The following is a 25261-nucleotide window of genomic DNA, read 5'->3' as shown; positions in this document are numbered from 1 at the left end:
TCACCCATGTTCTTGGTTACTTTCTGTGACGTCATAATTGTACTCACAGTTCTGAATAAAGTAAGCCATGGATTCAGACGTATCCTTTGGATCTTCTTGGGTCCGCTGGTTATTTTCCACTGTGACATCGACTTCAATCGTGAATAAGATGTTTGGAGTATTGCTGCAGTTTTTTGACATAATCTTCCAATTTGTGGTGAAGGTTGTCGTCTTCATCGGGAAAGGTAAGAGCAAGTTTCCTGCATTTCAAAATCAGAGCTAGCTGTAGTTTCTGTCCGCCGTGTTCGATAGGTGAAGTAGAGAGTCAGTGATGTTCTAAGAACCCGCCTGTAACCGAACTTCTTTCTCTCCACAGCCTTGAAAGCGCCGTTTGGACGTGAGACATGTCGGGATACCTCTGCAACAGAGGCAAAGCCACCTACAGTGCCGCTGCACAGGAGGCCGCCCGAAGCCGTGAAGAACAAAGCTCGGAGAAGCGACTTAAACGGTGCCAAAGGCACCAACGTCAAAGTCAACGTTCCACTGTCTCCCAGTACTGGTGCGGCGAACAACGCCAAAAAGGCCGGCTCGAAGGCGACTTTTGCCGGCCTGAAGTCGGGCTTCCTGCTCAGTCCCAAGAAGGCAGCCACTGCTGAGGGTGATAAGAAAATCGCCACTTCTAAGAAGCAGAAAGACACTGCCGAGGGCGAGAAAGCCATTACATCTACGAAGCAGGGCGCTGCCGAGGCCGACATCAACAAGGCCACCACCCTTCAGAAGCAGGGCGCTGCCGAGACCGACAACAACGCCACCACCCCTCAGAAGCAGGGCGCTGCCGAGACCGACAAGGCCACCACCTCCCCGAAGCAGGGCGCTGCTGAAGCCGATGAGAAGTCGACCACTTCTCCCCGCGAGCACCCGGAGTTGGACACCCCGCGCCCCAGCATCCCAATCTGCCCGGTCCTGGCGCAGGTTCGGCCCGTGGTGCTGCCGATCCCAGGGACCAACTACTTCGCACCTGTGTGGGACGGGAGCGAGAAGGCGCAGATGATGCTGCAGATGATCATGGCAGCGAGGAGGCAAGCTGGACTGTATTAGATAGAGTGCAGTTTTAATATGACATTTGATGTGGGAGGGGGAATGTATGTGTTCATTGTTTTTGGCAAGTGGCTGAGTTGGCTTTAGTACAGTGCTAACATTATTGGGCATTACATCTGGTTGGAGTACCAACTCAATTCTATAGGCGGCGTTTCAAGACCGCAATCAGTATTCTACACCAGAGACATTGTTTTTAACACCCTACGCGATAGTAACCTTTCTTGCTGAAATGCATTACACAAATATCCTGCATTTTGTCTTAAATGGATTGGTTCTTAAGCCTTAGCTTGAACACAAAAGGCAGCAATTACATCACAAGCTTGTAACTAGAACACATCAGAAAACAAATCTCTTTGAGGTTGTAGTAGATTATTATTTCATGATATATCATCAGCTATGCAAATGCGGCTCTAATTAGCATGGTTAATTAGCATTGAGTCAGAACAACTCTTCAAGTGTGAACTTTATTTTCCATTCATAATAGATACATGTATGCATCGATCCCAACTTTTTAGAAGTCTGACATGTATTTTCATAAGCCATCTACCAATTACTAGTACTTTTACTTCTACTGTTAGTAACTTAGTAGTATAATCTCAGCTCATGAAAAGCCAGTTTTACATCATTTACATTATCATTTAAAACAGGCTATGAATAATGTGTAGACAAAAAATATACTAAATCCATGCTGCATGTTGTAGATGCATTGAGACACTAGTGCTGAGTTGTTGTGTGATAAACAAACTACCAACACGAACTGCATAAAGACACCTGTTACCAACGAAAATCTTCACAGATATTGCTACTTGATGTAACTTTGCATCATTTCTTGTCACAGTTCTGACTTAACGTTTTCAATAATGATAATAATAAGTACCTACATGTATGTGTGTTGAATTGTACCATACACATGTGACATACAATTATATGCTACTAAATAAAGAATGTTGGCCAAGAAAAGTATTTACACAGATTCTTTGTCCCGTCATGATTTCCTCTACAGAATCTTTAAGAAAAGATGTTAGTCCTCAAGCAGTACATTACCTTTCAGGGATATAAAATCTATCTTTACAAGAACTAATTCCATGATCATACAAAACATGATGCTGAGTTAGCTGATCACTACAGACAGAATGGCACATTAACTGTTATAAGTACGGAATGAGATTGTATCCCTTGTAGCTGATATTTTTATTCTTCAAAACTGGTGTTTCACCACAGTAGCGTATTCCCAGCTTATTTATAGTAAGTTATACTGTGAACAGTATGAATTTGGTGAGTTGGATCCAAAAATCATGATTTTTAATCCAACCCTTATTTCTTTACTTTCTAATGACAAGGCTGCCATACACAAGTAGCCATCTCCCAGCCTTCGACACAAAAATGGCATATATAATCCACTTAACAAAGATGCTTTGGTTTTTTCATTAATTACATACAATGTATACATATCATCAGAGTAACAGGGATGCACAGGCTACAAAAATAAGCTGGATACATGTTCCACTTACAGTTAGTTTTGCAGTTATGGTTGAATTCATCACAGCTACATATGCATACATGTATCTGGTGCATTGCAACATGAAATAGACTTATATTCTTGTAAAGTGTTTCTCTATAATTCCTGTGAAGAACAAAATGTAACCTAGCAGAGTATAACAGCTATGTAGTTAGTTCTACCATGTAGCTGTGTGTGAGTGCTCTGAGCTCCTGTAAGGCGTAGTCCTCTGGCATGGGTAGTTTAGTGATGTGTGGGGCTAACTGGTAGGACGGCACCAGGCATTCTCCGTCAACTGTGGGAGGTTTGTTCTGAAACAACAGCAGGGAAGATTTGCTCATCTATTCAGCAATAAGAGAGTCAATTCTGTAAACTAGGATTTGATAGTGTGAACTTTCTAGGGTGATTGTAAGATCATTCATGTACTCATCTGCTGAAAGACCTTTCAATATACGAGTGTACAACTAAGCCTATGACTCAAATAGGTGCGTTTGAATAAAGACGCTAAAAAACAGGACAAGCTACATGTACAATTAGAGTTTTCATCATACCAGTGAGAAAACAGCAATCAACCTTTTATCAAAGAGGCAATTCTGTATTCATCATACATGTACAAATAGAGGTCAAGATAGAAGACAAAGCGACTCACCTGTCCTTCCAAGACTAGTCTAAGGAAGCTGGCTGCTTTCTTGGCCATTTCCGACTGGCATAATCTGAAAATGACAGAAGTGCATTTAACGATACATTAACAAGATCAAGATGGCAAAATGACACAACTTACAGATGCAGACAATGCTGTACATGTACAATGTATAATATATCATACACAGTATTTGCTGACACTAGTGAGCCATCTACAAATCACCTGCTACCTACAAGAACAACTTGGTAAGTACAAAGACAGCTGTCGTACCTGTCTTTAGGTGTGAGGCAGGGGATGTTCTCAACCCTACTGCACAAGGATGTCACCTGTGGATGGAGCCTCTCCAGGTCATAGCTGCTGGAAACTCCCTGTACACAACATAGGTTTGCATCAGGTCAAACAATCTTAATATGATTAGTCATGCTTAACTGCAGTACAATACCTTCCCATTTCCAAACTCTTTTACACAGATATACATACAATTAGTGACCATGCTCACAGGTACGAGTTGCAACTGACACAAAACTTACAAAAAGAAGCACACAAAAATGAAACATGCTCCTGCAATATGAACAAATTACATGCTCTATACAGCAAACCAATTGGATAGTTGTTGTAATTCTAGAGGAAAAGATCTTCAAACTTAGAGAACTACAAGTACAACTCTTTTTGAGAACAAATACACCCTTTGTATGTTTGAAGTATGGTTCTTAAGTGTAAGTGTACATTTAAAGAACATCAGTTCTCTATTTAACCATTTGGGTGAGCTGTGACATCCACATTTTTCCTACCTTTGCCATTTCTATCAGGGTATTGTTGATGTGAATGTAGTCCAGGAACACCCTTCCCCCAAAGTTCCAGTCCTGGATGGTAGAAGACCTTTCAGGGGGAGACAGCTCTTCTAGGAGCTCCTGCAGGTACTCATAGTCTTCTGTACAAGGAAACGGATGATATACTAGTAAAAGGGTTCAATGTCATAAATGGGTAATAGCTCAGTAGGTACCTGTGAATTTTCTGTTCTCAAAACTACAATCAATCAATCAATCAATCAATCAATCAATCAATCAATATAATACTGCAAATGTATTTAAGTTTGCGGTGATTAAATATTGGCGTAGGGAGAAAATGGTGTTTGCAGAGGTTTTAAGTTTGCAGCTGAAACAATACAGTAGGTGGGCAGAAGACAGAACAAGCATTTTCGTGGTTGTTTTAAGTTTGCCGTAAAGAGGTCACCATGAAAACTGCGGACATAAAACCACCATGAACTTAATTAATTTACAGTAACATTCATTTATTGATTGTATCTCACCAGAGTACATCCGGATGAACAATGATGATGATGATCATCATCATTTGATGATACCGATCAAATTTAGGCATGTACATGTTGTACAAACATTAGTCTGAAGCAAAAATTATTGAAAGGGGAGGGGGAGATAATTTTGAATAAATTCAGGATGATCCCCATGTTGTGACCTACCATTGATGATGGCGTCTGCAGCCAGGTGCTTCAGTATGATCCTGTGGCTAGCATTCCACTTCCCAGCCTTCAGCAGGTGCCAGGCCTCGTCATGGGGCTTGCCTTCATAATGTGCTCTCAAAGCCTACACAATAAACATGATGCACTTTTTAGAAATGGCCCACCAGTCATCTGAATTTACCAATCATAACTCTTTTTCAGAAGGAGAGTACTGCATGTAGTTACTGGCCAATGTCAATGCATTGAGATTATGGGGATTAATGCATTGTGCAATATCAATGCTATTCCTGACATAAATACAACTGAGGCGAACAAAATGAAATATTGTCTTTCCAGTTATAGTGTTTGAAAAAATAGGGTTGGTCGATAGGGATTTTTCAAAAAGATTTTCAGTTCAATATCTTTCTTCACTGTCAGTTATCTTGAGCACACTAGGAGTCAATATAAAGAGGGCCTTAAATATGTTGATATTCCTTTAACAGACATGATTATTTCCTTGATCAGAGGAACTTCGTTTTTTCATTCATCCAAATACAAATGTATACACATGTTTTAACACTGAATAATCTACTGATTAAGGGACCGACCTAGGTTTTTAAATCACTCATCTTGTATGTTGTACGTTGTTGATTTTAAATGTGTGTCTTGTGCAATAAAGATGATGTTGAACAAATGAATATTTTGTTTGAGACCAGGAGAAACTCAGGAAAACCCACCTTTGCTTCATGTATCCATACAGCTGGCACTTTAAGTTTTTCCTGCAGAAACTCTTCCTTCTGTACATATGCCTCCTCTTCTGACAAACTACAGTGTCTACACAGCAGCTCTTTAGTTACAAGTTCTCTCCTGTAGGGGAAAGACAAAACAACCGTCAAAATTAATCTAACCTAGAGGGACTATCTTTTTACACATGTTGTAGAGAGTTTAGCAGTGCAGATCTAGAAGGCTGTGACAGAAATAGTACTTTCTTTGATTGAATACTTTTAAGCATTTTTCAAGACATTTTGTTTTTCAAATACAAAAAAAATACAAAAGTTCTCTCGACTTCATTCAGTATCTCTATTACAGTACTCCCTACAACTTGTCTATGTGCTGCTCCAGTCTTTGACAACACACCAAATGTATATAGAAAGGTTCAATGGGTGCATCTGAAGTCCTGGGTTCTACTACTGGCCAGGTCTCAAATGTTGTACCCTTGGGAAAGGCACATAACACAAAGTCCAACTTGATTCAGCCATGGCTAGGAATGTCCTCTTAGATAAAATAGAAACTGGAGGTTCACTGATCATTGTGCTTGTCAAAAACATCTGTTTTTCTGTTACAATAAGTGAAAGATGAGCTCTTTAAATAAAGGTTCTGTAAATGACCTGCATATCTGTAGTATAACATGCATGCTGTCCACGTACCTGCTGTTATCAGTGATGTGCAGTGCCACGAACACGGCCCACTCCCACAAGCCCAGTGACTCCAGCTGGGCGATGTAGCCGGCGTGGATGGTGTTCAGGTGGTGCTCAGACAGGTGCGTATAATCTAGCGCCTGCAGCACCTGGCACACCAGCCAGCTGAAACACACCACAAAATTATATAACATACAAGGATATACATTGTACTTCCTCCTGATGAAAGAACAACAATAGAGTTCATTATTTTTACCACCTTCATCATTTTTTTTTGCCATCTAGAGGGTTTCGGCCACAAAGTCCAGTCAGTGTGGCCTAATAAACACTCAAGGAAAGTTTATGGCTGAAAGTCACATCAAGTAGAACAAAAGCATTGATACAATGTAGACATTTCTCAAATTCTGTAAACAATTCTTAAAACATTTCAAAATTTCAACTTGTTGACTTCTCCTGCCTGTGTATAGAACCTATTCTTCTGACAAGGAAACCACATCACAATTACATGTATCTCTAGTTCTCTACTATATTTAGCCAAAGTATTAAAACAGAAGGAAGCCTTGTTCTGTGTAAGGAAAAAGCACCTTAGTCTGTAGTCCAGCTGGTTTGGTGTGGATGTTGTGGGTGCCAGCAGTCTGTCCAGCTGGTGGGAGCGGTCGGCGTACAGCTGCAGCAGGTGGTAACACATGTCCCTGATCACGTACCGATCCTCCTCCTGATCACCTGACCTGTACGAACTCCGCTCCAGGTACGGGGGCAGTGGAGGGTTGGCGTACTCTCCAAATTCAGACTTCTTCTGTTAACGACAAAAATACCAACAATTACAAACTTGAGAAGAGGGGACATCTACAGAAATACCGAAAATCTAGAAACAATCACGGTTCTATTTTCCTAGTTCTAGTGGTGAGCTCTACACCAATACACCACAAAAATTGTGAATATCCCTTTCCAACGTATTCCCACTATTTCAACTGAGAATCATAAACACCATAAAAACCTCCTTTTCATTACTCCAGTGAAATAAACCTACCGCAAAAGTAAATGAATTTACAGTATCAGATACAATGAACAGTTGTCAACCAATGCACATATGGAGAAATGTCTTACCGTAAAGGCCTGTAAGTACAGGTGAAGAGCTTCAGGTACAGTTGCTGAAGGTGTGCACAAGTACCTATGTGAACACACAAGAAAGAAACACATTAACTCTTCACAACATACTAAAGCTTACTCTTATTTGATAACTTCATTCCAGTGGCTTCCAACATGTAAAAATTCTAGACCGATGTTGAAAAGGAAACCGAGAGGCACCAGAGTTTTTAAAAAGTATGCTTTAACATATACAGGTACTGTTTTGCTCCTTACCACAAGTGTACGGCCAGGGCTCGTTTCCAGTCCAGGTTTTCGCAGGTGTTGATTTCACCGTTGGTGGCCGGCCACACAGGCTTGCCCGCCAGTAGAGCATACACTCTCAGTCTGGAGTCACTGATGAATCTGTCAGCCTAAGCAAAAAACACAGCACAAATTTACAACATTTGCCATTGCAATACTCATTCACAACAATGTGAAAGTTTTGTCCCAAGTACCAATAAACAAAAAGGTTTCAAACAAACAGTACTTGTAACAGTCTGTGGTCGGGCGGAAAGAATGCCATAAAAGTGATGGTTGTTTTAACTTTCAAACTTTGTTCTTTTACGGTAGTTCAGATTTCTTATTTTCACTACATGTATAAAATAAACCTTCTTTTCAACAAAACAAACTAAAAATTGGCTAATTCTACTGCTCTATACATTTAAACTGTCCGAAAAAAGTACCTTAAGCTCTTCCCAATCACTGAGCTGCTTCCCAAGAACTTCCCTGGGAAAATGGCTGCCGCCTGCCTGGGCCAATATCAGGGCTAGTCTGTGGTCGCCTGACTGCTGAGCCAATGAGCAGGCCTGGCTGATCTGTCGCCCACTCAGAAGACTGAAGATAGCATCTGTGTGCCCACCCTCCTTTTCAGATCATCAAAAAATACAATAAATTAAAAGTTAAATTCATACAAAAAACTATTACAATGTAGTGTTTAAGAACTTTGTGTACCATATGGAGAGGAAAATCCTCCTTAATTTGATAAATGGTTCTTAATCTTCTCCCTGCTGCCTAACTCTGTAACGCAATAAGGAATGGGGTGCCGAATGGTCATAAAGGTTAAAAGAATCTGACCTTGAATTTGGAGTCTTGTACTTCCTGTTGTATGGTGTCCTGAGCCTGGTTCATCAGCCAATGGGAGACGGCCTCTCTTCTAGCCATGTGGTATGCATAGCTGGTCCTGTCAAGGCCTGACATGAGGACAAAACAAATTGTCAAGATACTGGGCAGAGAGAAATAGGTTATCACAAGAAAACTTAAAACAAAAAAAAATCCCCAATCAAAAAATGAGAATTCTGGTGTTAAAGTGGCTGTCTCCAGGGGAAAACCATTGTATGATGAGACATCGATGAAGGTTAGACATCCAGGTAATTAGATATGCCAGAAGAAAGTTACTCAAGCAGCTGGATAAAATTTTGAAACAGTCAGACGTTTCAAACAACATGCGCTATCTTTCGTCAATGACTGTAACTGACGAAAGATAGTGGATGCTGTCTGAAACGTCTGACTGTTCCAAAATTTTATCCAGTTGCTTGACTAACTGTCTTTAAGCGCATTGTACGATGACGGGTCGGTAAAACATTGAAGAAACACTCTACAGTCCAAGAAACCAAAAGTGTTAAAGCTCAAAACTCCTTTACAGAGGAATGTAAGCATATATGTACCATTCTCCCCATCTTCCCTGTCCTGGTCAGGCAGGTCCCCCCACAGAGCCACACACAGACTCAGCACCAGGTTAGCATGGTCGGCCGACTCCCTCTCAGGATGTCTCACACCGCAGTTCTCCTTGTTCCTACCAGCCACCTCAGCGTGCTGGTGTAGGGCGCCGACCCCGGGGGTGGGGACGAACACCGGGCAGGGGTGGTCTTCTGTAGAACACAGGCTGGTTTCCAACTCCACCTCCAGGTGGGCCACATGGTTGGCCTTGGGGACACAGGAGAAAATTGTCAGAATGAAAAATGCGGAATCATTCCTTTGTAACAACAGTAACTATTCAACATCTATCCATACAACTAAAATAACATTCCCTGGGTTCGATTCCCGACATGTCACATTGGGAAAGGCACTTAACACAAATTTCACTTCATTTAGGTGAAAATGAGTACCTAGCTTCGGCTAGGGACGTCCCTCAGATAAGTCCTGTGTTTTGAAGAGAGCTTTCTTGTCTTGAGCATGTTAAATAACCCACTGCACTTATCAAAAGAGTAGAGATCCTTGCCGGTGTGAGTAGATCAAATAAATCTGTCTGGCATGAGGCGGTTTACCAGGTATATACAAACAATACAACAACACTACATTTTGACTTATTTTGTACACCAACAAACCAATGCCTAGAAAACATTTACGCTACACACGACAACGACCTTACTTACCACTGTGACTTTGTCCTGTACGACAAAGTGTGGCGCCACGTCGACCCTCTCCATGACAACGCTGAAGGGTGAGGATGTACCAAGTTTGGCTAGCCGGGGGGTGGACTTGGGTAGGATGGAGAAGGGGATGCTGGTCTCCTTTTTCCTTTCTACAAACACAAAACATCACAAAATTTTAAGTGATACTAATATTTTTATTTCATAGAAAATGTGTTCTTTGGTCAAGTTTCTATACCTGTACCTGTAGTAGAATATATTCTTTCATTATTTAGACATTTGCTTGAAGATGTAATGAAAGCATCTTGTTTTTTCTCCATTTTAAAGTAGTAGTTGATTTTTTGTTAGTTTAAGCCCAGGTGTAGTTTTATGCTCTGCTCACAGCCCCCAATATTACACAGATGTTAACACACACACATAAGAACTCCACTCCCTATTACCTGGTGCCTCCCCGTCTTTGTCAGGCCCTGCACATCTCACAAGTGTCCAGTTCGGTCCCCATCCAACCTTGAACGATCGGCCCATCATGAGCGCTGCGTCTGCCACTAAACTCTGCTTCTCATTGGTCACAGTCTCCTTCCACGGCAGCAGCATTGGTTGGCGCTGGCTCCCAACGATCTTCCGCGGTCGCTCCATTTCTGAGGAAAGTCCACTCGGTAGGAGCAGTCCCTGGTTGCGCTCGAACACCGGATACGGTGCGGGTCTGGACATGGAGGGAAACAGCCCGGACTGTTCCACCTTTGGGGAGAATTTGGGGGAGAAACCTCCACTTGGAATACGAGTTCTGGGGCTGTGTGAGGGGGACATTGACATTCCTCCGAGACCTCGCACGGGGCTTCCTAAGGAGCCAAGTCTGGCTGTGTGTGCAAGGAAGGATCCTGAAGATTGGATCAACAGATGTCAGTTATCACAGTCACACACAATTTTCCACAAGTCTTGAAACAAAACAAGAAAACATAATGTGCAGTGTTGTATTTTTCACATGTAAGCCTTAAGAGCTTTATTTATGAGGATAATAAAAGGTAGTGATTCTAAATAAAACCCTTTATAGACAGTAAATCACACAATGTAACACCCTCACCTCTGTCCATTTTGGACTCTACCATCCTGTGAGGCAGGGGGGAGGCAGACCCAGATGGAGGGGCCGATCCACGGAGGGAACTTTTCCCACTCATGCCTCCAAACACTGGTTTGTAATCTACAGACAATGATGTAAGTAAGCATCATTAATAACCACAAAGATAGGGGCACAAAGATAGTATTGTTTGTTTTATTATTTGTCTTGCTAAATTTACAACTTCTAGTCATGAGGAACTACATGCACTTTGTAGAAGCCTATATAATATATAACAAACATTCTAAATACTTGGTTTGGGCTCTAGTTAGTCTTAAATCATGTCACTGTATGTCATGAACATTCTACCTATTGCACCTGATATTACAAAGAACTTTTAACAAAGTTTCTGAGACTCAGTAAATTTCAAAAGAAATACTGAAGTTTATCAAACCAAACAAGAATCCAGTTGTTCAAGAATCCATCTCTACACAATGTATCTCATTGATCAAATACAGTCAATGTCGACAATGTACTACCATTAACATTAGCCAACAGGCCATAGCTAGTAGGGCGTCATGGTGTCTTCTGGACGCCTCCTCTAAGAAAACATAGACATTAGATGCCCTCCTTTTGCAGGGGACACCCAGAGGACACCCTATGATTACAAACACTGTGACACACACACTGCCACTGTCGTTTTTCCTCATATCAGACACTGGGGCAGCATGTAAATTGATTCACATGCAAAGCTAGCAAGTATTTGTTATTCCAAAGAGCCCATTGGGGAAGTCTGCCCCCCCATTTTTGTACACCCTGTCCACAGATCCAACTAAAAGCCTTTTAGCCAATGACAGTGAAGAACACAGATCCTAGCTAAAAGCCTGTTAGCCAATGACAGTGAAGAACAGAGCCACATGGAGAGAATGCTCACCCATGCCCTCTCCTTCCTCCTCGTCTCCGAAGAAGGAGGCCTTCATGACCTGCATGCGGTGAGCGCTCATGCCCAGGTGGGTGGCCAGGCGGTGGGAGGACGGCACGACTTCCTCCTCAGATAGTCCCTCCAGACCATCCTGGTCACCTGAGGACATGCCAATTTACCTCAATCATCTTACAAAATACTTTTTTTCTGTCACCTGCAATGTTTTAGGTTGTCAGGTTAGAAAAGCTTTCTCCGATAGAAGCTTTGCTACGCTGTTAATCAGCTTACCGGTAATTGTTATTCATAATACCAAACCTAAAATTCAGAATCCTACAAAACTGTGAATTGTCTACATCTTACTTGCAATCTAGAGAAAGTTTCTACAAATTACAGGATGCAGTTGCGTATTTCAATCTATGATGCTATCAACAAAGTTACTTATTTAGCAAATTGTAGTGCTATCAAAAACAGTGTACAATATACGAGACTACAAATGTACATTTTGTATGTACCCAATCTTTGCAAGAGTACACATTTACATGTGCATAGTATCCTCAACAAATTCCATGTGAGATATATATAATACAAGTAGATAAAGTTGATGTGAGAAGACATAAGCGCTACAGGGAGTTCTTTAGGGCAGTTCCTATTTCTTGTCATTCTGCCAACGAGTTAATTCCACAAACTCAAGAAGTCAAGATGTATCTTTGCGCTGGTGAAGTTTAGCTCTACACAGTTTTCACAATTCTTATCAATACACAAAATGGCCATAGCAAAATAATAATTTTTTTCAGCGCTCTTCTATGTTTCACCAGAACTAAATAGTACTTAGAATATGAAAATTTTCATTTACAGTTAAACATGCACAAGTGACCACCTCTATATGAGGACCACCTGACCAATGTGACCACTTTTTGGTGGTTCTTAGATAAATTTTCCCATTGACACGAGCATCAAGAATTCTCTCCATAATGACCACCTATCCACACAGCACAGATTTTATTGGTTTCCCGAGTGGTCTTCTTGGCCAGGTTTGACTGCATTTTTCAAGCTATCATTGAAAATGGTGCAAGGTTTGTGTGTCCTGACTATGTGTATTGCTGCACACCCTTCCTACCAGAGCTGTTAGGAGCCAGGTCAGGGATTGGCTCCTGGCTGATGTCAGCCATGTCACTGTCATCCTGCATCTGCTCCATGATTGGCTGCTCAGCCTTCAACGTCTCTGTGATTGGTGGCTGGCTGTTCAAACTGGGAGGCTGATTCTCTTTCTGCTGCTGTTTCTGCATTCAGAAAACATCTCATTTGTTAGACAAGTTGGCAAAACCTCGGTGAAACAGTGATACGTACAATCATTATGAAGTGAAATAAAATCATGTCTCAATATACATGTAACTAATACTGTAAATGCATATAAGTTTGCATGGTTTTTATTTTGCACTAAGTGCAAAATGGAGTGTTCATGGTGATTTTAAGTTCGGCAGCGCTATAGTCACACACTGCTACAGTATTGGACAGAAATGTTTGCGGTGGTTGTAAGTTCGCGGTGAAACGGTCGCCACGAAAACCGCGAACATAAAGCCACCGCGAACATTTCTACAATTAGAGTATACTAAGGATTTGTCTTTTGCCTATAAAGAGAAGAAAATTCTTGAGGCAGCTATCTTCTACCATGTACCACTGCTTTGCACCAAAATTACTGTTAACAAACTACAAAGTATTATGGACCCACCAGCAGATGACTAGTATACTGGTATGTGTTAATATAAAATGTTTACATATACCAGTTTTTAGTTTAAGTGTGGACAGATCTACACACCTGAAGATCTCCTTGTTGCTGCATCTTCATTTTCTTCTGGTCCTGACTGACAAGCTCTTCTTCATCTTCACTGTCATCCAGGCCATATTTGGAGAAGTGAGGCACCTACATAGCAAACAAGTAAAAACATACACTCTCTTTGAATACCATTATCTTGATGCCAGCACAGATATGTTTGTCAACTGCTAGAGGAAGTGGCATGAGTATTGTCGTATCTTTCAAAAGTGAAGAATCTGAGACAACACTATTACCCAAAATTTTACTTTCAAACTTTTCCCAATACTACTACCCAAAAGTTTAGATTCAAACTCTACCCTCATGCCAAACATTAAAAAACAACTAAAAATAACACAAACTCATTCTCGACTCTTTTAAAGTTCACAAACAAACAAGAAAGAGATGGTGGTAAAGAATTTCTTAGCAGAGTATGTAAGGAACCTGTAACTTACCTGAAAAACCCAGGACCCTGTGTCTGGTCTGTACTCCAGAAACCTTGCCCCGATCTTAGATGTAGCCACCTCTATTTTCTCCTGGTAACCCATCTTCTTCAAGCGATCCGGACTCTGAGATAACACATTCAAGAAATCTTAAAAGTCGCACATTTAAGATACTTCATTTTTAACTGGTAAAAAGGTATTTAAATTTGTAATGTCTTTGTGTTAAAGTTGTTAGGGTTGTACATTTGTCGTACAAGAGAGTTGAAGTCATGTCCTGACCTTGATTGGAATGTGGGCTGTCTTGTCCATGGGCCAGGTACAGTGTAGGGTGACCTCTGCCTTCTTGTTCAAACCTTCCCCTTCTGGGGGTTTAGTGGAGTCATCTGGGTACACGGTGATCTCCTTCCTTCTGATGTGCACTATGGAACCAGGTAAAGAATAAGAGTTTCAGCACTAATTCATTAAATAATGGTAACAGCATTCTTCCGTTATTTACCATTTTTTACCATTTCTCACCATTATTTGTAACATTTTTATAATTAGTCAGTGCGCTGGGAAGAAAGCAATTCACGCGTCCTTGCGAAGTATAGGGAAGAATGGTATACTTGTACTATCACCTCTCACTCTTACATATAGGCAATGAATATCTAATAAAATATCTTTACACTTATGATAATATGAAAGTAACACGGTAAAGTTGATGTACTGCTGACATGATTTTATTTGTCATGCAAAGCTATTCATTTGCAAAATCTAGTTACAGCATACATCTGAGGTTTAGTATAAAGGTGTGTCTACAAGATTTTTAAACAATAGTACTGACCAGTTTCATCCAGGTTGAGGTTGGCCACATTGGTGAGCCCAGGGAAGAACACAGAGCCGTAGCCGTCCCGCCCGATGACAAAGTTTTCCACCCAGCAGTCTCCGTTCTCATCCACCATGTTGGCCAGCTCATCCAGGGACGGCTCAGTGTAGTACTCATTCTTGGTCAGGACAATGCCTGAAGTAATACAGAGAAAAACAGTCATGTGTAAAAAAGGATGTTACTGTAACTCACAATCAACCTTGGAAACATATAACTGTGTATAAAGTAAGAGCTATCACTGTGTCTAAACAAAAGTAGTTACTTTATTTGCAAACTGTAAATTTATTTACTTTCTCAGTGATTTTATTTTGCAGTAGGAAGGACAAGGAGGTTTTCGTGGAGTTGAAATTCACGGTTGAAACAATTCGGTAGTACAGAAGTAATACATTGGAAACACTTACTTGCAGTGTCCTGAACATGCAGTGAACAGGTCATCGTGAAAATAAAGTCAATGTCACTTTCAAGATTTACAGCAATATATCCACAAATTCAATTTCATTATCTATAATGAGACAATCTCCCATATCTGATATCTGTTGTATAATCTGTCTATCCGGAAGTTACTGTCAAAAAACTAGGATGTGTCCCCTACCTGCAGGGTGTGGTTCTCTCTCCACATCCTCCTCTGCCTCTCCCTCATCGTGTGTCGGCTCCCCCATGCTGTCCTCGCCGGGACTGCAGCTCCTCTGTCGCAGGTTCAAAGCTATGATACTGTCATCAGGAGCGGGGGAGGACCTGTCAAATTGAGAAAGAAAATTAAACATAAGTCAAGTGCACATCATTTCTTTTGGTAATAGAAGCAAAGAGTAAAATGTTAAGAATATCTGTATTGAGGAAGTACATTGAAATGAGAACATGCTGGATTCATAATTGAAAGCAAACATTGTTACCAAACGATATTTCTATGCGCATGATTTGCTTTTACAACAGCAGTAAAAGACGCAGTGCTGTAGACATGGGATTGTCTACTTTTGAGTGCAACTTTAAGCGAAGCAGTGAAAAGACAGCACTTCCTAATGGATGAAAAGAATACAACACAGAAGGAACCCTATGATGATTAAGAACAGGAAAATATAGAAGAGAGACCCACTTGTTTGCAGGTGTTTCAGGGATGGGTTTCCTGACAGGGTTGGAGTACAGGTTCTCCATAGGATCATTCTCCTTCTCACTCTCACTGTCAGGGGGGAGCAACATCAATCCATCATTATGGAAATCACAATAAAACAAGAGATCAAAGATCTCATACCTCCGTGTTATCATTTTTTTAACTTTTATTCATTATTGTGAATTTCTTGCTAATTCTGTCTTTACATTTTCCTACAGGACTTTGGACCCAGGCCAAACTTGTGGCATAAATTTTGGACCCGGGCCAAACCAGGCTTCCCATCCTACAAGTCTTCAGTTACACCATTTTCTGCTACCTGGGCCAGACTTCGACCGGCCAGCGAGAAAAAAATTGCACAAACACCAAGACACACAAACGAACAGAACGAAAATGATACCTCTGTTTTCATGAAGGCAACTAGCAATGGAGAACTGGATAGTTCCAGAAGTAATACATACAACTCATACATCTTCATCCATATTGTGCTACATATCATGTTTTCTTAAATGACAGAATCTTGACACCTATCCTACCTTGTCCTTTTGTCCTCTACTAGGAACGTGTCAGATGGGTAGGCAGGAGGAGCAAGGAGGTCATCCTCCTCTCCAAGACCTGCATCAAGTTCACTGGCCGTCTGAAACAATCGTAGGGAAAAATTAGATTTGTTTCTTGTTTCAAATATCTTCAGCTAAGTAAAGAAAATCATTGAGCTTAAGCTATCATCAACAAAAGTTTCCAGTCAGTGTAAAATAAATATCCTGTAGTATTTCATCACCCCTTGTCTGCAGCATTAAATTGACCTTATTCCCAAATTAGAGAGTGCATAGGGCGAGTCTACTAGTGCAGTCAGTTCTTTTGTCTAGATTGTGCATAGGGATGTTAGATAGTGCAGAGTGTCATGTCTACAGAATTTCTTCTGATCTATTAGATATGGACGTGACCCTTTTTCAGGAACTAACACTTACAGGAGATGCCTTGTTCCTGATGATGAGTTTCTTCACACTTCTTCTGGGCACAAAGGTGTCATTGCTGAGGGAGGTGTCCTCGTCATCAAGGCCTTCAAATAGTTGAGACTAAAAAATACAATTGTTCTCATGTCACATACAGCGTTTTCATGTGACGTCATCACTGTGTCTGCTGCCATGTTGGTGTCCCTATTTGCATTTCAGCATTTCAAAGCTCAATAGTTTCAGACATTTTAAGATCTTCTAACTATTTCAGAAATGTAGCAAAATAACAACATATCATAAATAGAATTGGAGGAGAGGAAAAGATAGCAATAAAAGCATCCACCTCTGTGGCATGGCCAAAAACATTTACCTTTCCTGATACAAGTGAATGTAGGGGTTTGGGCTTGATCTTGGCAGTTGGTCGTGGTGAGATCTTGTAGTGTGAGGGAGTGGTCAGGGCCTTCTGTGCAGCCAGACTGGTGGGTTTCAGTAACTCTGCTCGCTTGGCTGGATCCTGCGGACATTTCAATGTAATTTATCATTCTGAACATCAATGTAATTCATCATTTTGAACAACTTGTCATAGGAATGGAAAGCTATTCAGAAATACATGTACATTGTACATGTAGTATGAAAAGTAGAGTGCTTGGCTGTCTGGTATATCACAACTGCCTGAAACACACTTATAATACCCCTACAGTTACATGGCTTTCTACACATACGATATGCCACAGATCAATTTCACTTTGCAAAGCCACTACTAACTTGGAATCTACAAATACTTCTATAAGCATGTGTGACAAATGCAAAGATGCAGTAAGAAAAGCATGCTTTATCAAGTAGCATTGACACCTAACTGTACATCCCATAACAAATTGAAAACTTGTACTTTCAATGTGATACCTTGAATTTTGAAATTGTCAAACTATCTACAAAAATGACCTGTAATTAGTGTAAATGTACGGTAAAATGTATGTTTGTACTCACAGCAACATTGTTTCTAAAGAGAGGTGAATCTCCAAAGGGTGAGTTGGCCAGGGCCTGTAGCTGCTGCTGGATCTGGGCCTGCTGGGCAAGCTGTGCTGCTGCATCTGTGCTGTAAACAGAAAACAAACCAGGACATGTTTTTGTTTACAAATACCAAGAAAACCAAACGGAAAAACTTCTCCTTCCCTTCAACCTGAAACCATTGTCATATTCGGAGCTTCATAACTATACTTTTACTCATATGACTCTTTCTGAGAAGACAGTTCAGCTGAGATTTTACGAGTGGCAAACTGTGAACTTACCCCAGTGTTGTTGGTTGTGTAAGGTTTAATCCAGTCGTTCCTGTACCAAGTCCAGTTCCCAAACCTGATAAAAGTAAGGCAGGTGTGGTTTAATTAGAAGCTTCAAAATACAGTTGCAAATGAAAAAAATACAAAGCCTTTTCTGTGCTTTCAGGGTAAAAATGTCTGCCATCTTTTGTTTGTTCGTTCATTCAAACTTCAAAGAGACATTTTGGAGTTATCATTTCGTTTTCCAATGAAATGTGATTAAAAATATGACACACTTCAAAATATGATTTAAAAAATGAGTGTACCAGTGTTTCCAAATATTGAAGCTGTGCCCAGGGTCCCTAGCCCGGCACCCAGACCAGTGCCAAGGCCAGCGCCAAATGTGTTGGTGGGCTTCTGACCAAACAGGGAGGTGCCTGTGGAAGTGGTGGTGGTCCCAAAGGCTCCGGTCCCAAATCCTGTTCCTGTACAATGTGGAGACAAAGATGTCATCATTAGGTTAAGTTTTAATTCTTAACAATCTTCAGAACCACAAGCAACTTTGTGCTCCTTGGGACAATGCAAAAAACAACCGTACCATGATACCATCCATGTATGTATACAAGCTGCAGGTTTTTTTCTAGAAAAATTGAATAAGAGGGAGTACACACAGACGAGGAAGCAAATTCTATGTATTTATGGAGGAATCAATTGCTGAGTGAAGGCTGTATGCTGGATATTAAGCTAAAATCTGAATTCAACAAGGGGGAACTGGGCTGAAACAAAAGGGTGCAGCGCCCCTCTTTCCTGATTTAGATAAACCCCTGAGCTGTATGTACAACCTTGTAAGCATATTTGTATACTATCCATGTATGTATTCTCTCAACATCGGATCACATAAACATTTCCACAACAATACAAGATGTTGCTATTAACAGTTTCTTTACGTCATTGCTAGCACGAAATCTTAAAGTACATTGTATACAGAATCTTAACTACCATTATGCACATCTGGACTACAAGAATACCATGAGGAAAGAAGTGTTTCTTACCTAGACCTAAAGTTAGGCCAGGTTTGCTTTGACCAAAGAGGCCACCAGTGTTGGTTGCAGTGTTACCGAACAGACCTCCTGTAGTACTGGTTGTAGTTGTTGCACCAAAGGTAGGGGCTTTGTTGGCTCCAAACAAACCACCCTGAAACATAAGACACAATACACAGTTGGCCACAACTACTAGAATATTCTTTGTAAATACATCTACATGAAAGATATGACAAGAGAAAACATGCCATAACAGTGAAAAGCAAACAAAAATGGAAACTTTCAATTGTATGTGTATGTAGTTTATGATGATTTAGACTGTTTGCCTCTCAAAATAACTTTTTCGCAAGTCGCAGTACCAGGTTCCAAACCGACTGACGTGTTTACAATGAGTTCATGAGTTGCAATTAACTTGATTACTTGGCGGCAGGAATCAAGAACTAGAAGTATGATTTGTATGATTTGATGTTCAATAACATCAGAAGGGTACATATTTGAACAACCGTCTTTGTTCATTGAACAATACTTATGATGGTTGCTTGTAGTCAAACTGTTGTATCTTAGTGACATAGGTGAAACAAGCTCTTAAGTCTACTAATACAATAAGAAGGCTATTTCTTTATCTTTACATCCTGTTCACACTTAAAGACTAAGAATCTTCCTTTCAGTCATTCAAATGTTGAGAAAACAATGGAGCTGTGCAGCAAAACAAAACACATCCTTAACTACATCAGAAGGACAATGCTACCAAAAGGAAAATGGATTGTTTGGATTGATGAGACTTACAGCCTGGTTTGGTGTGCCGAATGTTCCTGTGCCGAAAGTGCTGCCAAAGCCAGTAGCTGTAGTTGTGCTGGGTGTGCCGAACAGTCCAGTAGTCTGGGTGGTAGGCTGACCAAAAAGACCCGTCTATAGCAAAGTGACAGCGAAGAAAATAAAAAAAAATTGTCAGACTGGAAACATCAATTTTACCTATTCTTAAAACAAAGTCCTTCCCACACCATATGGTTTACATGGCGGTGCCCATCTGTTTTCTTAGCCCTTGGGCAGTGCAAGCACAGATATTCTTCCATATTCTTTCCCATAAGTGCTTAGTGCAAATCAGAGAAGCAGTATGTATACTTCTTGAAGTCTTTGGTATGACTCAGCCAGCCACCTTATAACTATTGCTGCAGTCCTATTCCTTAAAACTTCCAAATCCCTTTTCTTATGATTTCTATAACTAGACCCACCTTCTGCTGAGTTTGCCCAAACAGCCCAGTCCCAGTGTTGGTCTGGCCAAAGCTGAATCCTGTGCTGGCCGTTGTTGTGGTGGCAGTGCCTCCAAAAGGGCTGGCAAAAAGGCCCCCAGCCTGGGTTGTCTGGGTCTGTCCAAAGAGGCCAGTGCCTGTTGAAGTGGTTCCAAACCCTGTTGCACCTGCTAAAAGACGATATTGTTAATGCTAACTTTTCCAACAACGTCCAGCAAAGTCTATGATTTGTGATTTCCCTGAACATTGCAGGAAATCTATCCATACTGCATGACCCACTATGTTCTCTGTCACTTCAATTAGAGACAAGTGTACACATTTGTATCGGTAAACAACACCTATATGCAAATTGTAAGACAAGATAGGTGGAGAAATGTGAGCCAATCAGATGTCTTTTATGGGTCACATGATCATGCCCTGTCCTAGCACAGAGCAGCATGTATCTCCCTCCAGCAAAAGCAACAATTCTAACACTAAGTTACCTGTGGACCAAACACTATTACATGTCCCTTTCCTACACCCGGAGAGTACAAGGCATCACCTTTAGCTTGAGTCTGACCTGTACCGAAGGCAGCTTTGCCAAAGGTAAAGCCAGTGGTACTGGTGGTGGTGGCGGTACCGAACAGGCCGCCGCCCGTCTGCGGTGTGGCAGTCGCTCCGAACAGCGCAGTCGTTCCGGTCGAGCCACCTTTACGATTGGCCAGGTAGTCCTCCACACGGAGTTCCTATGGACAGAAAGGAGGTCTTCTTCACTACATTTAAATACCTCCTCTCTGCTAGGGTATGCTGCTTCAGTATGACACAATATGCCAACAACAACATTCTTTTGTGTAGGTTAGCAATGGCCAGCTCTTAGCCAATCAGGCATTCTCCCAACTATATTTGGCAAAGTTACCAGATAATTCCCATTTGGGGACTTTACGGACTTAAATTTATTTATATCTAATTTGCATGGTATTGATTTCACTGGAGGAGGGGAAAGAATTTTTCCAGCGTTTGAAGTTGTGATTGAAACAATTCTGTTGTACAGTAGAAATACAGATTTTGCAGTAAAAGGGCACAGTGAAAATAAAAAGGGCTGCGAACATTTACGGTAACTGGGACAAACAAACCTCCAGGCTCTTGGTCTCATACTCCTTCATGGCAGTGATACACTGGTGTGCTGTACGGATGTTCTGGGAGACGCCATTCTTCATCATGGTGTCACTACCAGACACAGGCTGGGGACATACAAGAGCAAAATGTTAGTCATTACCCCTACACGTTTATACATCTTTCTCTCTTGTAACATTAAGATTACACAAATCTAATCTTATGGATATTTCCTGGTACCAAACAGTACCAAATCTGGATCCCAAATGCACAACGATTAAATACATAGAAACACATTCTACTCACATTAAACTTCACTGTGGTACCATTGGTTCCAGCCCCAATGCTTCCAACTGGAAAAAAACAAACATGTTATTTAATCTTATATTATATCACTACTACTTTTATTCAAATATGAATACGAATATGGCAACTGACAGGTATTTGTAACCTTCTAGCTTTGGCAAGATAGTCCCTTTTTATTACTCCTTGGCCAAATTCTATGCATGACAAATACTGTTATTAACTGATATATAATACAAACAACATACATTTTGTACAATGTTTCTACTGAAAGTAAAGCAAGATTTATTTACAAGATGGCAGTAGGGAAAACATGGACACATGTAGGACAAAAAAGGTTTTGTTACAAGTCTGTTAAAGATATGTTCTTACCTGCCCCAAACAGCCCTGTGCTGGAGGTCTGTCCCCCTCCAAACAGACTTGGTGTCTGCTGGGTGGCTCCAAACAACCCAGTACCTGTGGCAGCTGTGGATGTCTGGGTTCCAAACCCTTCAAATTCACAACGGGATAATTCAATGGGTCCTTTATGAAGTATTATGGTAGTACATAAGATAGCAATAAAAAATATATAACATTACAAAATTGCATGTCTTCATTACAATGTATTCTAACCTGACTGACATCTGTTATTGGATAAAAATGGAGACAATTGAAAAAAAATGTGGATCTTGTTCTAAATGTTTGGCATTGTCAAAACAAGTAAAATTCTACTTAAAAATCAATTGTGATGTACCATCGATATTACAAAGTACAGACCTCCAAATCCTGTCTTGTTAGCAGCCCCGAACGGTGCTGTCTGCTGCTGTGGTGTAGCGAACAGTCCTGTCCCGGCTGTACTTGTGGACGTCCCAAACAGCCCGCCTCCCGTCTGTGTGGTACTCGTGCCTCCGAACCCTCCGAAGGTGGATGTCGATGTGGAAGGCGTGCCGAAGCTGGTCCCCCCAAAGAGCCCCGTCCCGGTGTTCGTCGAGGTGCCGCCAAAAAGCCCTCCTGTAGCCGGGGTCTGGGTGGCTCCGAAACTACTGGTGCCAAACGCACCTGTGCCTGTAGTTTTAGCAGCACCAAAAGGTTTTGCAGTTGTGCCTAAACATGCGGAGAAACGGGTCACTTCTGTCCAGCAAGCAAACATGAACACCGTCGTGGGCACTGTGTCATACATGCATGCAATATGTCCCAATGTAATTGCAACCAACATACTAGTAATAAAACAGCCAATGAAAAAAACAAAGACACATTTTCTGACACATACAATTTAAAACACATTTTAGACTGTATTAGGAAGACTTTTTGATAAAAAACAATTATAGAGCAAAGAGGTGGTTAATCAGTGATGTAAAAATATAACATTTCTGTTTGCCTTCTATTTTTCTAATTCTAAATCTAATTTGAGTTTGAGTTAGGGACAGCCACAGTGATTGAGTTCTTGCTTGCTGGAATCAAAAGCTCACATAAATTAACCTCCTCCCTGCCATGTAATAATCCATGTAATGGGTGCAGTCTGCACATGCATGTAGGTTGGCAGGGAGAGAGTTAATATACTAAGTTTGATCCTGCAAATAAATTCACTCTCAATTCTACTTCAACAAACACTATCATTCATAGTTTATCATGCATGCAATGTTCCTTGCAAGACATTGTAATACCAAGGAGGTTTAAACCTCCTTGGTAATACACTTCACAAATTTCCAAGGCAGATTTTTCCTCAAACTATTAGGTTTTCTATACAGCAGATCTTTTGGCATGTCTAAAACATGCATTTAGAAGAAAAGCTGATGAGCATTGCCATTCCTGCAGTCACATGTAAGTTGTTACTCTGTTGGCTGCAAATAGTGCATTTCATTACAATCACAGTCATACACCTACCGAATCCAGTCGTTCCCCCAAAAGGAGTCTTCTGAGGAGCACCAAACATCTTGAGACTTTGCAAGTTGTTCAGTGCCCGATGTCAAAGCCAACGCTGACTCTGCTGTTGTTAGAAGGTCTTGTTAACAGTTATAATCTGATAAATTCCTCTTCAGCTTGCCTATGAGAAGAAATCATTTAGAGGTTAAAAGGCCCGTTAATGAGCATAGACGTGGATAGAGATGACACGTACGTGCAACTTCCGGCTAATATTAACAGTGAGAGCTTTCAGTCTAACATGATCATTAAAATCTTTAAATGGATTGACATTCACGTCGGTACAAGGATTCCACACTAGAGCTGTTTGCAAAACATAACCCTTACCATGGTTGAAGTTGGACCTAAAAAGCGAAATCTACATGTATATGAAATACTAAATGTTGTGATACAAGTCCATACATGCCCAAAATAGGGATATGCACCACAGAGTCATACTCATACTATAGTCATAACTTGTACATATACAATACAAGTTACCGTCAACACATCTTTTACTAACCTGATGCTCAGTAGCTGTCAGAGGGGCAATGTAGGTAAACAAACCCTGTAGCCTCTTTATAGACAGACATACGATATCTTGTTTCAACTGCTTTTATCTGGTTTCTGGGTAAACCCCAGATTTTCTTTTGACCACCTTTTTCAAGTTCATGGGGATTCCCCATATAAACCAGCCTGATCCGGTTGAAACCCAAGAATTCCATAATAACTGGGAATTCCCTACAATTCACAAGTTGTTGAAAAGTGGCCAGAATAAAATGATTATTAAGCAATATGCTAATGGCACGCTACATAAATCAACTCGATACAAAACAGGTTGTGTGGCACCTATCAAAGATGAAAGGGGGAGGGGGGCGATAGTTTACGATTTAGTACATACGCTCCGACTCACAAACTCAGGTTTCATAGATTTCAAAATACAACGGATATGTACACAATAGTTACCGGGGAAGCTTTTGACGTAGTTTTGTGGGCAGTTAAGGTATATTTTGTTAAGAAACAGGACTAGTTTGAACCAGTCAGATCCGTACCGCCATTTTTCATAGCATGACGTACTGGGGATTTCCCGCGCACCTACGACACATTTCTCTACATTTTCTGACCAAAAAGCAAAGAAAACTCACCTGTTGGGTTAATACATTGACTCTTTAGAAGTGCTGAAGATACACAACATGCTGTACAGTTGTCGTATCGAGTCAAAATCTTGTAATCGTGAGTTTTTGTGGTGAAGTTTGCTGCGTTTTCCTCGTGAAGCTTGCACAGCCTCACTGTGATGACTGATCTCGTACCCAGGAAGATAAAGGGTGACCAGTGAGAGCGCAGGGTACTCTGGGTACGAGATCAGAGCGGAAGTTGAAAAGAATCCTCCTGGGTTTTTCTCAATCGGGTTTTCTTTCCCTCGAGTTGAGGAATTAATACTAGTGTCTATCATTTTGCAACCCTCATGTAATGCACAGGCATCCAGTATTGAGTATTGCTGTTCCTACCACTTCCTTATGCATACTTCGATCATTTTCTAAATCAATTGAAGAAAATTGCTTATCACAGTATAACGTTAAAACATTATCATGATATTTGCATGTTTTCTTGCAGCCCCTGATTGCTAATGGATGGAAATGATCTTTGCTGCTTTGCTGACACCTGCTGCTGGTTGGGGCTGGGCTTTGGTATCCTTTCTGC

At 41.0% G+C, this 25261-nt stretch overlaps 2 protein-coding genes across 5 annotated transcripts; one reads left to right on the top strand and one right to left on the bottom strand.

Annotated features, from left to right (window-relative positions):
* LOC136436505 (uncharacterized) lies at positions 1 to 2050 on the top strand. Its single transcript, XM_066430515.1, has 2 exons — positions 1 to 224; positions 356 to 2050. The coding sequence occupies exons 1-2, from the start codon at positions 68 to 70 to the stop codon at positions 1075 to 1077; spliced, it is 879 nt and encodes a 292-aa protein (XP_066286612.1). The 5' UTR covers positions 1 to 67; the 3' UTR covers positions 1078 to 2050.
* Positions 1528 to 24864, bottom strand: LOC136436502 (nuclear pore complex protein Nup98-Nup96-like). 4 transcript variants are annotated; one of them, XM_066430507.1, is made up of 40 exons: positions 24706 to 24864; positions 23546 to 23705; positions 22439 to 22765; positions 22055 to 22171; positions 21686 to 21732; positions 21400 to 21507; positions 20829 to 21012; positions 20270 to 20457; positions 19824 to 19946; positions 19050 to 19191; positions 18324 to 18482; positions 18031 to 18094; positions 17729 to 17837; positions 17112 to 17255; positions 16757 to 16864; positions 16325 to 16425; positions 15777 to 15860; positions 15279 to 15421; positions 14645 to 14821; positions 14101 to 14240; positions 13834 to 13947; positions 13385 to 13489; positions 12686 to 12848; positions 11581 to 11727; positions 10674 to 10790; positions 10033 to 10470; positions 9596 to 9744; positions 8888 to 9146; positions 8298 to 8413; positions 7907 to 8086; positions 7458 to 7594; positions 7203 to 7266; positions 6680 to 6891; positions 6105 to 6260; positions 5415 to 5544; positions 4699 to 4822; positions 4010 to 4149; positions 3489 to 3586; positions 3225 to 3288; positions 1528 to 2886 (listed from the first exon to the last, which is right to left on the bottom strand). In XM_066430507.1, the coding sequence occupies exons 2-40, from the start codon at positions 23592 to 23594 to the stop codon at positions 2740 to 2742; spliced, it is 5574 nt and encodes a 1857-aa protein (XP_066286604.1). In that variant the 5' UTR covers positions 23595 to 23705; positions 24706 to 24864; the 3' UTR covers positions 1528 to 2739. The 4 variants fall into 4 exon arrangements, with proteins under 4 accessions (XP_066286604.1, XP_066286607.1, XP_066286606.1 ...); XM_066430510.1 differs by having other exon boundaries at positions 6680 to 6888; XM_066430509.1 differs by having other exon boundaries at positions 20270 to 20454.
* Positions 24865 to 25261: the final 397 nt, after the last annotated feature.

This window comes from Branchiostoma lanceolatum, chromosome 6 (assembly GCF_035083965.1).
Source record: "Branchiostoma lanceolatum isolate klBraLanc5 chromosome 6, klBraLanc5.hap2, whole genome shotgun sequence".
Lineage (NCBI taxonomy): Eukaryota > Metazoa > Chordata > Leptocardii > Amphioxiformes > Branchiostomatidae > Branchiostoma > Branchiostoma lanceolatum.
Note: the sequence above shows the minus strand (reverse complement) of the source record. Positions and strands in the feature narration are given on the sequence as shown.

Bases quoted from the DNA above. Each gene is read 5' to 3' on its own strand.
- LOC136436502 (XM_066430507.1), bottom strand. From the start codon at position 23,594: ATGTTTGGTGCTCCTCAGAAGACTCCTTTTGGGGGAACGACTGGATTC. The intron at 14,822-15,278 runs GTAGGGGACACA...GTATTACTTCAG, and splicing joins GAGAGAACCACACCCTGCAG to GCATTGTCCTGACCAAGAAT. The intron at 10,471-10,673 runs GTGAGGGTGTTA...TCCAATCTTCAG, and splicing joins AGAGTCCAAAATGGACAGAG to GATCCTTCCTTGCACACACA.
- LOC136436505 (XM_066430515.1), top strand. From the start codon at position 68: ATGGATTCAGACGTATCCTTTGGATCTTCTTGGGTCCGCTGGTTATTT. The intron at 225-355 runs GTAAGAGCAAGT...TTCTCTCCACAG, and splicing joins TGTCGTCTTCATCGGGAAAG to CCTTGAAAGCGCCGTTTGGA.